The 14,905-nt window shown below is 40.7% G+C and overlaps 1 protein-coding gene across 4 annotated transcripts in view; it reads right to left on the reverse strand.

Moving 5' to 3' along the window:
* Positions 1-290: 290 nt before the first annotated feature.
* The window catches only part of tln2a (talin 2a), a 111,583-nt gene continuing 96,968 nt past the window's right edge, over positions 291-14,905 (reverse strand). Inside the window, exons 44-57 of one of the 4 annotated variants that reach the window (XM_037789226.1) lie at positions 14,751-14,897; positions 12,410-12,576; positions 11,315-11,498; positions 11,021-11,146; positions 9,356-9,472; positions 9,055-9,240; positions 8,809-8,916; positions 7,698-7,803; positions 7,469-7,474; positions 6,936-7,060; positions 4,877-5,062; positions 4,599-4,781; positions 4,331-4,456; positions 291-3,598 (exon numbers count right to left, since the gene is read on the reverse strand). In XM_037789226.1, coding sequence (XP_037645154.1) covers positions 3,470-3,598; positions 4,331-4,456; positions 4,599-4,781; positions 4,877-5,062; positions 6,936-7,060; positions 7,469-7,474; positions 7,698-7,803; positions 8,809-8,916; positions 9,055-9,240; positions 9,356-9,472; positions 11,021-11,146; positions 11,315-11,498; positions 12,410-12,576; positions 14,751-14,897 — 1,896 coding nt within the window. In that variant the 3' untranslated portion in view covers positions 291-3,469. Of the gene's footprint in view, positions 3,599-4,330; positions 4,457-4,598; positions 4,782-4,876; positions 5,066-6,935; positions 7,061-7,468; positions 7,475-7,697; positions 7,804-8,808; positions 8,917-9,054; positions 9,241-9,355; positions 9,473-11,020; positions 11,147-11,314; positions 11,499-12,409; positions 12,577-14,750; positions 14,898-14,905 lie in introns of all 4 variants that reach the window. The other 3 variants (XM_037789206.1, XM_037789217.1, XM_037789235.1) reach the window with 3 other exon arrangements.

Consider the following 14,905-nt stretch of genomic DNA (forward strand, 5'->3'; position numbering starts at 1 on the left):
TTAAGTATATTGAGTCTGAAGACACTGGAATCAGCCTGTAAAATCACCAATTTATATAATATATACCGGTAGTATAAAGGTGTATTCTTTATTTAAAGGAGCAGTAGGATCTGGCAGTGCAGTGATCATGTTGAAGAGCTACGGTGGCCGACGCAAAAATGCGAATGACCCTCTCTAGAGCCAGTTGTTAGAGTGTAGTGTAGTGTAGTGTGAAAATCAAAATCAGTGTAAAATCAAATGCACACACATTTCTGTCTTTACTCCACAAAAGGAAACTTGACACACAAAAGTTACATTGAAATGCTTTATTTTCAGTGAATACAAAAAATAGTTTTATTGAGGCCAGATAAATATCTTTTATATTGTATGTTATCACTTCATCTTTATTGTAGTAACTTCATAATTTTATTTCTGTTAGGCGGAGCGGGAAAAACGTACAGAACACTTCAATTACTCCACATCGTTGAAATGCGTCATGACATCTTAATGGTGACAGATATATCGAAATATCACATTTATCTTTCATAGGGGCTTAAAAGCACAAGAAACAAAAACAAAAAAAGCCAATCCATAAAATTTCAGTGACTTCATAACATACAATAAAGCAGTTGACAGACCGAAATCTCCAGTCAGTCGAAGTTTAGAAGCACTGTGGTACATGCCCATGGAATGCAGTACAAAAATGTGTCCATATGTATAATATACATACTTATATATATATGCTGATGGTACATTTTAAACAGCAACACATTTTTTTCACTGGCGGACAGTTCCTCTGTCATCCCCAAAAGGCCTTATATGTGGCAGAGAGAGTAAAAGAGAAGAGGGGATGCAGTTGGTTGAGCACTTATAGAGGAACAGTACGTTAACAAGTGGGATAACACGTGTTAGAAAACCCCCCACGGACATGAACCAACATCCCCAAACAATTGCTCGTCCAGTACCTTCTTCTGACCGATGAGGTGAAGCTGTCACTCAAGCAGACCAGACACTGTATGGGCTACGGACTAAGGCACTAATAATAACACTACAGACTTGACTGATGAGTAGTGGACCCCCTTCCCATTCCCTCCCTCCCTCCCACACTCACACACAAAATACAATGCCAGAAAACACTTGAAACTTGAATTCAGACCCCAAAACAAAAACTGAAACGTGACGGTCTGTCTTGAGCCGTTTCGCTGTGGTATACTGTCTCGTACGTGGAGGTCAGAATCACTCAGTGCATCCTTAAAGGTTTAACTCTGCCACTGTATAAACAAAGAGATGCATCTGAAGCACAAAGCCATGCATTTTCACAGCAGGACCTGATCTTACGATATACTGTAGTTTAATATTGAAACACAGCCCATAAAGTAAGACGAGGCAACCAAACACACTACAATCAAACTCGGTAAACAAAAAAGGTTCTTCTATTGCAGCAAGTAGTATATTCAGTAAAGTCGCACAGAGCACCCTTAAAGGGGACCTATTATGCTTTTGTGCTTTTTCCCCTTTCCTTGTGTTGTTATTAAGTGTGTTATTTTGTGCATGTAAAAGGTCGGCAAAGTTACGAAGCCCAAAGTCCACGCCAAAGGGAGTTACTCTCCCCCACAGAAACACTGCTCCTGAAACGCCTTGCTTGAAGTCCCGCCTTTTCTTCCGTAATGTGGTGATGTCACCAGGTAACACATTTTCCCTAGCTGCTAGATTGGAGCTCAAACAGAGCGTTTCGGACAGAGGGTGAAAGGTAAAGCGTTTTTTGAATATCAAATCATGTAAACATGTTCTGGTAAAAACCCCAAATACAAGTAATTGACCAGAAAATAAACATAATAGGTCCTCTTTAAATTCGTAAACTGATGGACAAAAAGGGAGATGAACTGCAGTGATTAGCGTTGCAGTCGCTTCACTTTCAGTCAACAAATCTCACAAGTTTTATTTGTTACAATTTAGCTTATTGCTAAGTTATTTTCAGATTTAGAATTTTGCTGCTTTCTGAATTTACAGAATTGGAGGTGAATGGACTCAAATCAATCCCTGGCAGTGATTGTGTATTGCTAGGAATAAAAATCACTGTAATAGTGGGGATAGAAAATCGTCATGGGAAGGGCCAAAGTAAATCTGCAGGGGGTCATAACCATCAGACAAAGCACAGAAGCGGCACTGCACGGCATTCAATTGATTCAAGACGTCTGAGGTATTTACAGGTATTCTTAATTTGCATGATGTTGTAGCCAATCAACCTGCCTGGTGGTTACCCTGTCAACATACCATATTCTATATACTCTAAGCACTGATTCCTACAATAACATCTCCTAGATTATTACTTTAAGTTTGCATGGTGTAAGGGAAACCAATACTTCCCCCTAAAGCACCATCCATGTTATTGCATCATGATCAAATTCTGTTTATACTGTATGTAGGTCTCAATACCCAAAATGATAAAAAGGAATTAAAAAAAAAGATGTTTGAAGGGGAAGATATCGGACCACTAGCTCTGCTAGTGGTTAATAACATTTCTGACCCCTCTCTGCTAAAAAATACTTCGGGAGTAATAAATATTTCTTCTAAAAGTGTAATGTGTCGTCCTGTGTAGAAAAGCATTCACATGGTTAAGGTAATGTAAAACATTCTACTTGAGTCTGAAAACGATGACAACGATATTCAAGAGCTTAGACAAACATGTAGAGTTGCACCTTATAAAGACATTTTGCGTGTAGAGCCCATCAATATCCGCATAAACAAAAGACAAGACAGAAAGCAAAGTCGCTTATATCACTGTCTACTTTAAAGGAAGATTCCCAAAAACAAGTGTCAGTATGGTCCAAGAAACACCATTAAGCATCCTACCTTCCTTTAAGGGGTTAATGACCGCTGAATTTAAGTCAAGACACGTCACATGATTTAAACAGATATTAAGGAGCCAAATTGGAGCATAAAGGCCAACATTCAGACAATAGATTCAGAGTGTTTTCGCTCTCCGAGTAACGCTGCAGTTAAACGGCTATTTTATATGAACGGCAATACAATCATTTCTTCATCTGAGAAGTTTATGAACTAGAGCTGCAATTTGTGAAACAAAATTAAAAAAAAAAGAAACTGTAGCTTATGGGCAAACAAGAGAGCATGTGAGCTATGCTGTTTGTCCCGAGCATGTCACATTCTGGTTCAGATCGGATCAGTCAAAGTAGTTGTGCTATACATGAGGACAAAAAGCAGTTCTTCAGTCGAATCACCACAATCTTTACGTTGTTTTCAGAGAGTAGTCAGTTCCATACAGTAGTATTTCAAACTTGCGAGCGGTTGACTTTGAGATCTTTCCGTGTGACGTGGACTCACTGCAGACTTTACTGGTTTGTTAAATCAGTCACGACATATCTGAAGTCGCTGTCGGCCACATACCTGCTTTCAAGTGTGCCACTCGCAACGCATTCACAGCTGTGCTCTTCACGCCGCTTCAAGCGAATGCAGATGTGAGTTTGAATGTTTAGTTGTCGTCCTCTCGTAGCTCGCTGGGCAGGAACTTGTACTGCTGCTGTCTGATCTGAGCCAGTTTCTTCCTGGCTTCTTCCAGCTCTCTCTCCTTTCTCAGCATCTCCTCCTGGGCCGCAATGATCTAGACAGACAAAAAAAACATTTGAATATAAAGCATATAACATTTTAACGGTAACACTTACAGATCCGCAAATTTCATGGTAATTAGGTGATAATTAGCAAGTAACCTATTTGAACTTTCTTTGAAATTACTGCCAAATTACCCCATTTTGACAGAGCAGCTTAAAACCCATTCAGTCCACTTTTGGTTCACATATGCTTAAAGTAAATATTAACAAATTAACAATCTGGTTGCCATCTCTCAAGGAGTGTGTTTGTGTGTGCGTGCAGGTGTACTAAGCCTCAATTCCTACTTACAAATACAGTATCGACATGAGTACTGGATGAAGAAGAGAAATAACATATTTTCTGACAACAGTGAGAACGTGAAGAGACAAGAGGAGCTGAGGGTGTTTCAAAAGTCGGTCTACATTTTTTGGAGGCATTAACCGCCAGCCGCCGTCTGACTTACCGGTACTGCAGGCTTGGAAAGAGGAGTGAGCGAAGGGGTACTCAAGTTGGTTGCAATCTGCAACCACACCACTAGATGCTACCAAATCCTACACAATGTACCTTTAATTTGGATGTTTAAATAAATGTAATCTAATGCTAATACATTAATTTGTCACAAATGATTTAATAAGTATAGAAAAACTAGCTATCAAATGAACAATCACGTTTTCAGAGTTATCGTTTCCCAGTCAGGTTAGCCAAGAAAAACTAACGTTCAGAAACGACTGCTCGACGTTCTTACCTGTGCTATTCCACCCACAAACTTGGTCTTGACCACCACGTTGGCTTCATCTGCTTTGTCAAACGCTGCCTTCTGAGCGGCCCGCACCAAGTTGTCTGACGCCTTCTTTACCGCATTCCCAGCGATCTATTATAGAAAGAGATCAGTTGAGAACAGCTAAAAAAGTAAAGACAGTTAACAAGAACACTGAACCTGCTCCGTTGTTATGAGAACTAATTGTTAAAGCAGTTGAATTAAACCTCTTGTTTGGAGTGTGTCGTTGCTATACCTGTAGTCTCCTCATGGCCTCGGAGTCCTGGTCAGCCTTCACCTTACAGGCCACCAGCAGCTGGGCGGTGGAGGACGACACCTGTTTGGCTGAAGAGATGAGCTTCTCCTCACTTGCGTGGCCTTGCACGGAGGCGTTGGCTGCCTCACACAGGTTGCTGGTCGCTGCTGCTACCATACGCGCCTGGAAGGGAGAAGCCGAGAAAGAAAATTTGTTGGCAAAATTGTTCCTCATATTGTTATACTACGTAAAAAATTGTCCTTTCACTCCACACTTACAGCAGAGATGAGCCCCTGGGACCACTGTCCGTCGTCCACAGCGTTGGCAGGGATGAGGCCCACTTTTCCCTGAGCCACCAGCTCTCTCTGGGCGGCCGAGGCCGATTTCACCAAAGCACTAGTGGCTGCAGCGATTGACTTGGCTGCCTCCAGGATCTGCTCCTCGAAGTTCAGCGTCTCGTCCGCCTGCTGAGGGGGAAGAGACCAATCAGTCAGACAGGATCCTTCATGAGGCTGACGTTTGTTACCTTCAGTACCACTAGGATTTAAAGTGAAACGCTATGTCAAATCATCGCTGATCGCTCCCAAATGTGACTCTGGTCAACTCAATCTAGTGCCACTGAGAGCATTTTTCTAGCATACACATTTTTTTTTAACTTTGGGATGGAAAAAGTTACATCTGATTAATGATTTTCTCATCAATACTGTCACGAGAAACAAAACTTCCAAAAGCTTCACACAGCCAGATACAAAGCATCTCTTGAAACAGCTGATAAAAGGTGCGAGGTACCACCGAAGAAGAAACAAGACTCTGCACGAAGATTATCTGTCAGTATTACACATCCAATCATACTCAAGTCATTTAAAACACACACACTTTCACGCACAAACACAATCACACCACAAGTCTGTAGACAGAGCGGGACACTGTAGGAATATGTTTGATATATAGTTGGGACTGAATAACAACCTAATATATCAAACATATCAGACAGAGCCCTGCAGAGAAGGCCTCCGGTGGTGGGGGCAGGCAGGGGAGGAGGGGAGGGGTTATCTGGGAGCCAGAGGACATAAACTGGGACAAACTTTAGCTACAACTACCACAGATGGACGGATGATTGGAGGAGGAGGAGGAGGGGAAACATGGCAGAAGGGGATATGGCTGAAGATAATATAATGTGGGAGTTTTCACCTCAACAATGAGAGAAGATGAAACTCAAAAAGTAAAACTTTGATGGGCATGGATATCCAATAATGGGTCAAACTTTAGTGTCTGTGATTGTTATTCAAATTAAGAGATTCTGGTGAAGTCGTGATCTTAAATCAAGGTTAAAAGAAAATTTGATGGGGATATGCAACAGGGAGGAGACGGCACAAGACACAGAGCAACCTTTCTGTGAATGTCAAAAAAGACCAAAAACTTGTCATTTTGTTACTGTGAAATCACAAACTCCCAACATTAACACTGAAACTTGAGTATAAACCACAAAAAAACAACATAGAGATGTTTACAGACAGTGATAAAGGTAAAAAGGGCCATGTTTCAATACTATATACTTCTGTATTTTTACTTAAGTCAACTTTTGAATGCAGGACTTTTACTTGTAACAGAGTATTTTTTACATTGTGGTATTATTACTTTTACTAAAAATATCTGATTACTTCTTCCACCACTGCCTACTATCTATACATTTATATTAAAGGGGAAATATTGTGCTCATTTCCAGGTTCATACTTCTACCTCCGAGTTTTTACTAGAACATGTTTACATGCTTTAATGTTAAAAAACATCTTGTTTTTCTCATCCTGTCTGTCTGAATATACCTGTATTGTATTCACCCTCTGTCTGAAACGCTCCGTTTTAGCGTCTGTCTCTTTAAGCCCCCCTCCTGAAAAAGCCCAGTCTAATATGGTGCACCTTTGCAAAGGTAGTTTTCAAGCTGTGGGTGGTATATTCTGATGAGCCTGCATGTGACATAGAAAGGGGAGCCAAATCTGAATAGCTGTTGAATCACATGTTTTCTGATCTAGGCGGCCCACAAAAAACTGACTGGGTTTCTTATTTCACAGTTTGTGGGTTGGTAGGAGTTTTTCATGATATGTCCCCTTTAACCATTGCAATGAAAGCTTGTGTTTCATGAGTCATTACTTACTGTGATATACATTTTTTTCTGCAGTTTGAAAAGCTTCCAACACAGAGTTATGGTCTTATAGTATTAAAGCTTTACACTGCAAAATCATCTTCTTTTTCTACAACTCTGTAGTGAAACCACTATCTCCTTCACCTCTCCACACACTGACAGAGTCCCAGTGAGTTATCCGTCATGTGGTCACCCACCTTGGGCTTGGCTCTGGGTTTGAGCTGCTCCAGCTTCTTAGCTGCTGCTTCGATGGACGCCGCTGCTCCGAGCAGCTCCGTCTCTGCGATCACTGTTGGATCCTCGGGGTCCACCCACTCTGAACCTGAGGCACGCATGCACACACACGCAATTAGGATTTAAAAGATCTATAAATAGGATTTCAACAAAATACTACAGAAAACGGTGTGTCACAAGATCATGCCACACAACAATGAAACTGTGATCACACAGAAAAAAAAAAAAAGAAGAAGAGTGCCACACTTCACTGCATTACATGCATAGCTGATGGAAGCCACACGCTGCCATTCACTGCAATGAAGATGGAGTGATTTATTTAATGTGAGATAAGCGCGATGGCAGGAGCTGACTCATTGCACTTGAGAAGCCTGAGAGCAGCTGGATTTCAAAATGAGATTAATAAATGAATCAATGTTAGCGTCGAGGAGAGAAGGTGTGGAACAGCTCACAGCTGGTGAAATAAGTCACAGTACAGAAAACAATCCTAACTTACCTCCATCTGTAGCAAAGAGAAAGAGGACAGGGATATCACCAAAAGATTGTTTAAAGGAATGTTTCGCTGTTATTTGGGAAATTAAAAGCTTATTCTTTCATAGATGTAGTAGCCTCCTAGTGGGGATTATAAACATGTGTTGGAAGCTTCATTAGTAAAGAAATAAAAGTTATTTGAGCTCATCACATATAACACTGTAGAATGAATCAGTGTGTGTGTGAGCCCTTACCTTTCATGGCCTCGGCGGTCTGGATGAGCTCTGTGACGGCTCCTGCCACTCGTTTGGAGCAATGTGCCAGCTGTTGCTTCTGATCTCCGGTGGGCCTCTGCAGGACCTACACACACACACACACACACACACACACACACACACACAACACACACACACACACACACACACACACACACACACACACACACACACACACACACACACACACACACACACACACACACACACACACACACAAAAACACACATTTTACAAACACTATTCTGCCTGAAAAGACTTGAAACAACTGAGACAATATTCCTCTGGTTGTGTGCCAAAAATGAGGAAAGTGGTTTCCACTGAATTAATGAAAATCATGGCAGTTATGGCACTGCAAAAAAATATATAATAATGTGTCCGCCATTTTTGTAGCTTCCTCTTGGATGCGTGCTTAAGATCTGACTCTGTAGTTGCTACGTTTTTACAGAGCTCGACACCCAGAAACGTCCCGAACACAACAAAATGAAAAGAAAAGAGAAAAGCCAGGCAGATGGCTGCAGGGACTCTGCAGATACAGACACCACCACACACTTCTAGTGGGTCATAACCGATGACTGAGACAGATTATTTTGGTATCAGTCTATACATTGTTTTTTTAAGGAAAATCCTACTCATTGTGCCTTTAAGTTAAAGTCCCCAAATTTCTAAAGATATCAAATATATCCGGCTGAACAGCAGAGAAATGCATATAAAATGATTCATAAGCTGAATCTAAAATGTTTCCAGTTTATGTAATTTTGCACCCATAAAATACTGGCATCTTGGGTTTGAATATATCACTATGAGCATCATACAGTTTCAAAGAGATGTTGGAACAATCAGATACAAAATATACTATTTATCTGACAACTTGCATACACAGTGTACCGTCAAGTTTTTTCTTTATTTAGAAAGAGAAATTGAAGGGGAGAATAAGTTAAAGGGGAAAATCCGTCTGATGTATTTCAGCATTATGAGAGCGTACATCTGAAATGTTAGTTACCGTAAACATTCACTGTCTTAATTGTGAATGCAAAACAACGAAATATCTCTCTCTCTCTCTTTCTGACTGACACAATGTTCAACCTACCATTAGCACTTGTTCCAGAAGATCGATGTATCCAGTTGTGCACTCTGACCCGAACATCAGCGCTCTGTTCATCACCTCCTCACTGACCTCTGGATGGTAGGCCGCTTGCTGAAAGACAGAAATGTATACGCTCCAGGTTCAAAAAGGACTGTTAAACTTTCCTTACATATATAAAATATATTTTTCAGACATCATGTAATGACCTGACAGTAATGAATTTTTCTACTGGGAAGGTAAAAGAAGAACCTTGCAGGTGGTGAGCATGTCTGAAATGGCCTTGCGGCTGAGGTTGGCTGTGTGGATGATATCCTCCTGCCGGGCAGAGTTCCCTGCAGCTACTGCTTTAGCAGTTGCCATGGTGATGCCCTTAGTCATGCGAATGAACTCCTCAGGTGTGGTCGTCTTGTTGGGAGCAACCCTGGATTGAAACACCTGGGGAAAAAAAGTGGGTGGGTGTCATTTGGGAGATCAGTCATACAGTATGTAATACTGGTGATACTGTATCACCAACATCCATCTATGCACACGCCCCTCCATCCGTCCTCACCGCCAGTTCCTGTTTGATACACTCGATTGTGGCCTCCAGTGCTCTGGTGCCTCGAGTGGCCTCGTCCTCTACGGCTTTGACCGTCTTCAGCAGGGACGTCACGTTGGTCACCATCACCTAACAGACAAACAACAGAACACAAGAAGTGAAAACTGATCAAATCGTTGTTCATACACATCAACATTTCACAACAGTGGGGATGGAGCGCTAAAGCATGTTTAGGTATCATGATGGCAGAAGTATGTGCATCAGAGTAGATGACCTGGGAAGTATAGTTCAATCAATTTTGATTCAACGGAGAAAAAAAAATATGTTACTTAATATCTGACAATGAGCAATGAGAGGATATGAAAAATACAAAGACAGAGTAAAGAACGACTGATACCTACAGATCGTCACATCCAGTCCACTGCAACACAATATGTCTCACACTGGCTCACCCTAAAATGTCTCACATTCTAAGAGTATTTAGCTAATTTTGCATTTTTTTTGTATGATCATGGATATAAGCCCCTAGTGTTTTCTTCTGTGGTTCAAGCATTGATCAGGACTATGAGGGTGTAGTACATCAATCTCAAAGATAGGGGGCGCACAGCACCCATGCAGGAAAGCCCATAGCCCTCAAGACAATAGACTGGTACCCTTGGACTTATTTCACCGGTCTGCAGCTAATCCCCCATAATTTATTATTATTCTTATGTACAATACTGACTTAACTTAACTGTACAAAAAATTGTACATTTAACAATTCTTACATTTCAAGAAATATTCTTATTTAATTCTTGTTAATATTATTCTTTGCATTATCAGCAAATTTAATTATTTAGTGTGGCAATATATTGTATGTGTTTGATGCACATATTTGTACATATTTCTTATATTTCTCATTTTTTATTTGTATTATTTATTTAGATTTCTCTACATATATATTGTAGCATTATGTAAATAATTGACATGTTACATACTCCTTTATTTAATTTTTTTTCTTATATGTCTCATCTCAATGTCCCCCGGGGGATCAACAACTGATTCTGAAGACTTGAAGCTAAAATCTTATAAATAGTTTACAAGATTTTTTTTCCACCTCAGGTCCTAACATGTGAGGCAGGTTGTTATCATCTGAAAGACTCCATGACACACTGAGCTGCCGCAGACTGTGAAACTGACTTTTTTTGAAACTTCACAGCTCGAGGTGATAATGAGCAGTCAGCGGTGTCATCGGTGGATTATGTGGCTTTGAGAATTTACACTGCATATGTGTTGAAGCCAAGGATTCGGATGATTTATCTTGGATACAAATATCACCGGTCTCCTGTTATCCAGAACATCAATTTCCTGGCTATTTACATTACTGAGACGACGTCCTCAGTTTAACTCATGTGAACAGGAGAGGTGCTGCGGCTGATTAATGGCCTTGCCCGAGGAAGAGGAGGATGTCTGTTATGCATACATACAGAATTTTAATAGACCTTTTATCATATCAGCTGCAAGGGAAAATAAGACTGTTATCATCATTGGAAAAAATTATTTGATTATGCTAATTTAAGATTTCTAATTCTGAAGACAATACGGCATAGGCACCATATTTAACTGTATTCAAGCCCACTGGAGGCCTTTAATCAGATGACATAGTTCCAGGACCTGCAGACTCCCTGATCTCCTCACCTTGGCAGCGCTCTTCAGCTGGTACATAGACGGATCATCTGCTGACTTGCCAGCGGCACACTTGGTGGCACTAATGAGCTCAGCCAGCGCCTTGGCCACATCTTTGACAGCATTTATCAGAACCACCTAGAGAAAGGACACGCAGATGGACAACAACATTTATTACAACTCAGCCCGGGAAAGAGACAACACTCTGAAAGGCTATTGCAATGCACGGCTCACTCCTCCATATCTCTGATAACAGGCACAGTGAATAAAGGACAAACTGAGGGAAGAAAAACAAGACTGGCTAACCTGCGTCTCCGGGTCATCAGCGCCAATACTGGCAGCTCCCAGTTTGACCACATCTGTGAGCTGGGTGATGGTTTTGGCAGAAGAATGGGCGGCCTGAGCCAACCTGTCCTGACCGGAAGCCGCACCGGACACCAGCATCTTTGTGTCCTCCACCAGAGCTTTGGCCGTCTTCAAAATGTTTTCCCTGAGGAGGCAGAAGAAGAAGGGAGACGGAAGCGTTGGATATTCTTTCACTCAGAGTACTAAAAATGCAAATGCATGTGAATCACAGTCATCAAAATGATGCACAATGGCGCACATCTCTCTTCATAACAAAGACATTCGTACATCAAAGCCGGCGCAAAACACAAAGGGGATAGGTGAGATCACGAGTCAAGTCTGTTATTTCTCTAAAAGTGACAAGAGAAATTGTAGGAAGCCGCTGCAAAGTTTCTTCTTTGATTTTTTTAAGCGAGCTGCGTGACATAATTTGAGATAAAAAGTGATTTCATTCCCTTTCATCCTGGCCCGCCAGGGCTTCTCTACATTTTCGCTTTCATGATCTTCTTCAGTCGGGTACAGCACAATTTCACTAACAATTATCTGTCAGGATCTAGGTTAATCATTTTTGGTCATAGTTGCATGTAATGTGCCAAGTCTTTGTCTTGGATCATTAGATATGTATCTCTTTGAACTACATTCATTCAAAAATAACTAAGCTGACTAAGTTTATGACAAGTCATACACTAGGTTATGGATACTTTTATTACACTTTTACAGAACAATGTGGGATTTCATAGAATATAACCAGAATTATTTCAGACTTTTTTTTTTTTTAAGCTCCATGGGAATCCTGCCTCCAAGTGGAGATTTTAGTCTAAGAGCAAGAAGAGTAAAAGATGTGACACTTCCTCTATCTTTCAAACCCTGAGGGGTAATTTGTAGTTTCTAACTCCAGAGACTTCCTGCCTCCTTGTTCACCAGCTAATATGTCATTCTGTCTGTTTCACATGAAACGTGAAACCAGAGGGCAAATCTTCAGTCACGTCTTGTACTTGTAGACTTAAGTGATGTCTCACACACTTGTATTTGTATACAGACACAATCTGCTCTCACCTGTGGTCAGCGAAGGACTCGTCGTTCTCTGCGTTGAGCGTGCCGGCGGAGGCGAACATGATGGTGGTGTCCAGGTCGCCGATGATGCCCGACACCGCGCTGGCTGCTGTGATGCAGGCCTGAGTGCCCTTGTTGCCTGCCTGGAGGGCCGAGAGCACCAAGGACACCTGAGGACACACACAAACATCACACCCTATAATCACACAGGTGAGGATACACAGATATCTTCGCCTGAGGCAGAAAGTGCATTTTACATACCTGAAGTGTTTGAAAAGCAGCTGGATTAGTGTATTTTATCTATTTTTGTACACAACCAATGTATTTTTTGGAATTAGTTTCTCACTGTAAAGTAGTTTTACTACTTATTACTAGTTTTGGTCAATTGGGAGTGGAGTTGTCCCCATCTGGTAACACTTAATAATAACCAACATTCATAAATGGTAAATTGATAATTAAAATGTTGTTAATTAACTATTAATATACCATTTATAAATTATGGTTATTATAAAGTATTACTACGCATCTTTACTGGTCAAAACGGCAGAAAATAAAGCAGCACGCTGCTATAGATTCTGACAAACACTTCCATTTTGCATTGTTTGTGAAATGCATCTCCTTGGAACGTGATAAATAATGCATTCAATCGAGAAGCCCAAAACACTAGTCGCAAGAGGATTTAAAAATTTGCTGCGACAGCAAAACACCATGTCAGCGCAGAGCGATGCACAACATCACTCACTCGGGGAAATGAGTACGTGTCAAACTGGTTTCGACTCCATTTGTTTTCCTCACAGATGCCTGAGCGGCAGCAGAAATTGATTAACTGATGTTTCTGGACGCTTGCTACTACAGAAGCAAAAAGACTTGGCACTTGAATTCTTACATAAAAGAAATGATGGGTTAGGAGATCAAAACAGAACAAGCATGGAGGTGTTAGATGTAATGATAAACTGGTCATAATTTTAGAGTGGTATCTATACAGCAGGGGATTCCCTACTACTGATACCTCTAGAGGAATATGTTTGCATTCACGGAGCACAGCTGGACTGCTTGCATATGATCGGTGCAATACTCAAGCATGAATTATTAAAACAGTCTGCAGAGTAATGCATTTCGCCAAGAACTATGAATTAAACAGTCAGCCTTTGAAGCTAAAGCATGCCGTTAGCAAATAGTTTCTTCCAAAATGCATTAATTCAGGGGTATGTGATAAAATGAATTATAGCTCTAACCCTTTTATACTGTTGATACCATGAGAGCAGAGTCATTTGGTGAGAAAATAAGTTTTTACTATTCCAGTAAAGGACAACACAGTACAAAGTTATTTTAGATCATACCAGGCCGAGCAGGAAAACCTCCAGCCGTGAGGGGTTTGGTATCAACATAATTAAAAAAGTGATATATTGGGTTGATGTAAGGGGCAACTTAGATAATCAATATATGATAAAACACATTAACCGACACAACTATGTACATTTCTTATACATAAAAGACAACTAAATTTGAACCTAGACCTCAGCTGACTTAACAGTCTTTCAGAGGCTGAAGCAGGCTCACTTTCAATGTGTTATTTTTGCCTTTTCTAAAAATGGTTTATTTGAATATTTCTGCATACTGGGGTCCCTAAACACTTGCATAAATTGTGTATGACTGTAAAGCTCCAATTTTATTCATGTGTAATGATGTTAGTCCTCATAGTAGCCATTTCATTTTTTTTTTTAATTTGACCTCACTGTATAAAATGACCTGTTGTGACCTCTAGGATAATCACAGCATCATGAAACTTTACAACCACAAACTAGAGACCTACAGTAAGGCATTCAGGGTCAAAATATCAAAAGTTGTTGATGCCAAATCACAGCATGGCTTTTTCTATGGTGTTCCTCAAGGTCTTGGTGTCTTAATGTGGTATTTTGGATCATTTTTATCAATTCTTGAATGGTAAAAAATGGTTAAATTTAGCCCCAAATCTGTGTAACAAATGGTATCAACCCAAAAATTGCTGCAACAACTTATGATACATAATATATCATGGGGATGGCCATCATATACTTCTATCACGATGTTATAAGCCCTTATACAGTTTCAAAATCAATTTTTATCAATTAATTAATAAATTCATGTTAATTTCTATTTTATGACTAGAAGAACTTGACACACAGTGCTGAGCTGCATCCCAAATTAATCTTCAGGTTTCCAGCTTTCAGATGATGTACACCACTGCTATGTGACATCAACTGCTATCTCCCCCTAAAGACCCCCTGTACCCCCCTAAAAAAGACATAAATGTGTCTATGAAAAAGAGAGTTGGATTGGAAAAGGTTGGGGGATGGGGTAATACCTTCTCTGTGACAGCGCGGGCACATTCAATGAGCTCTCGTTTGGTGAAGCCGTCAGAGGGAGTGATCTGCAGGGATCCAGCCTTCTGGACGAGGAAGATGCAGCCGTGTCCGAGCTCCTGCACTCGATTCTTAATCTGGAAACCGATCTGGATAA

This window comes from Sebastes umbrosus, chromosome 2, assembly GCF_015220745.1.
Source record: "Sebastes umbrosus isolate fSebUmb1 chromosome 2, fSebUmb1.pri, whole genome shotgun sequence".
In the NCBI taxonomy this organism is placed as follows: Eukaryota; Metazoa; Chordata; class Actinopteri; order Perciformes; family Sebastidae; genus Sebastes; species Sebastes umbrosus.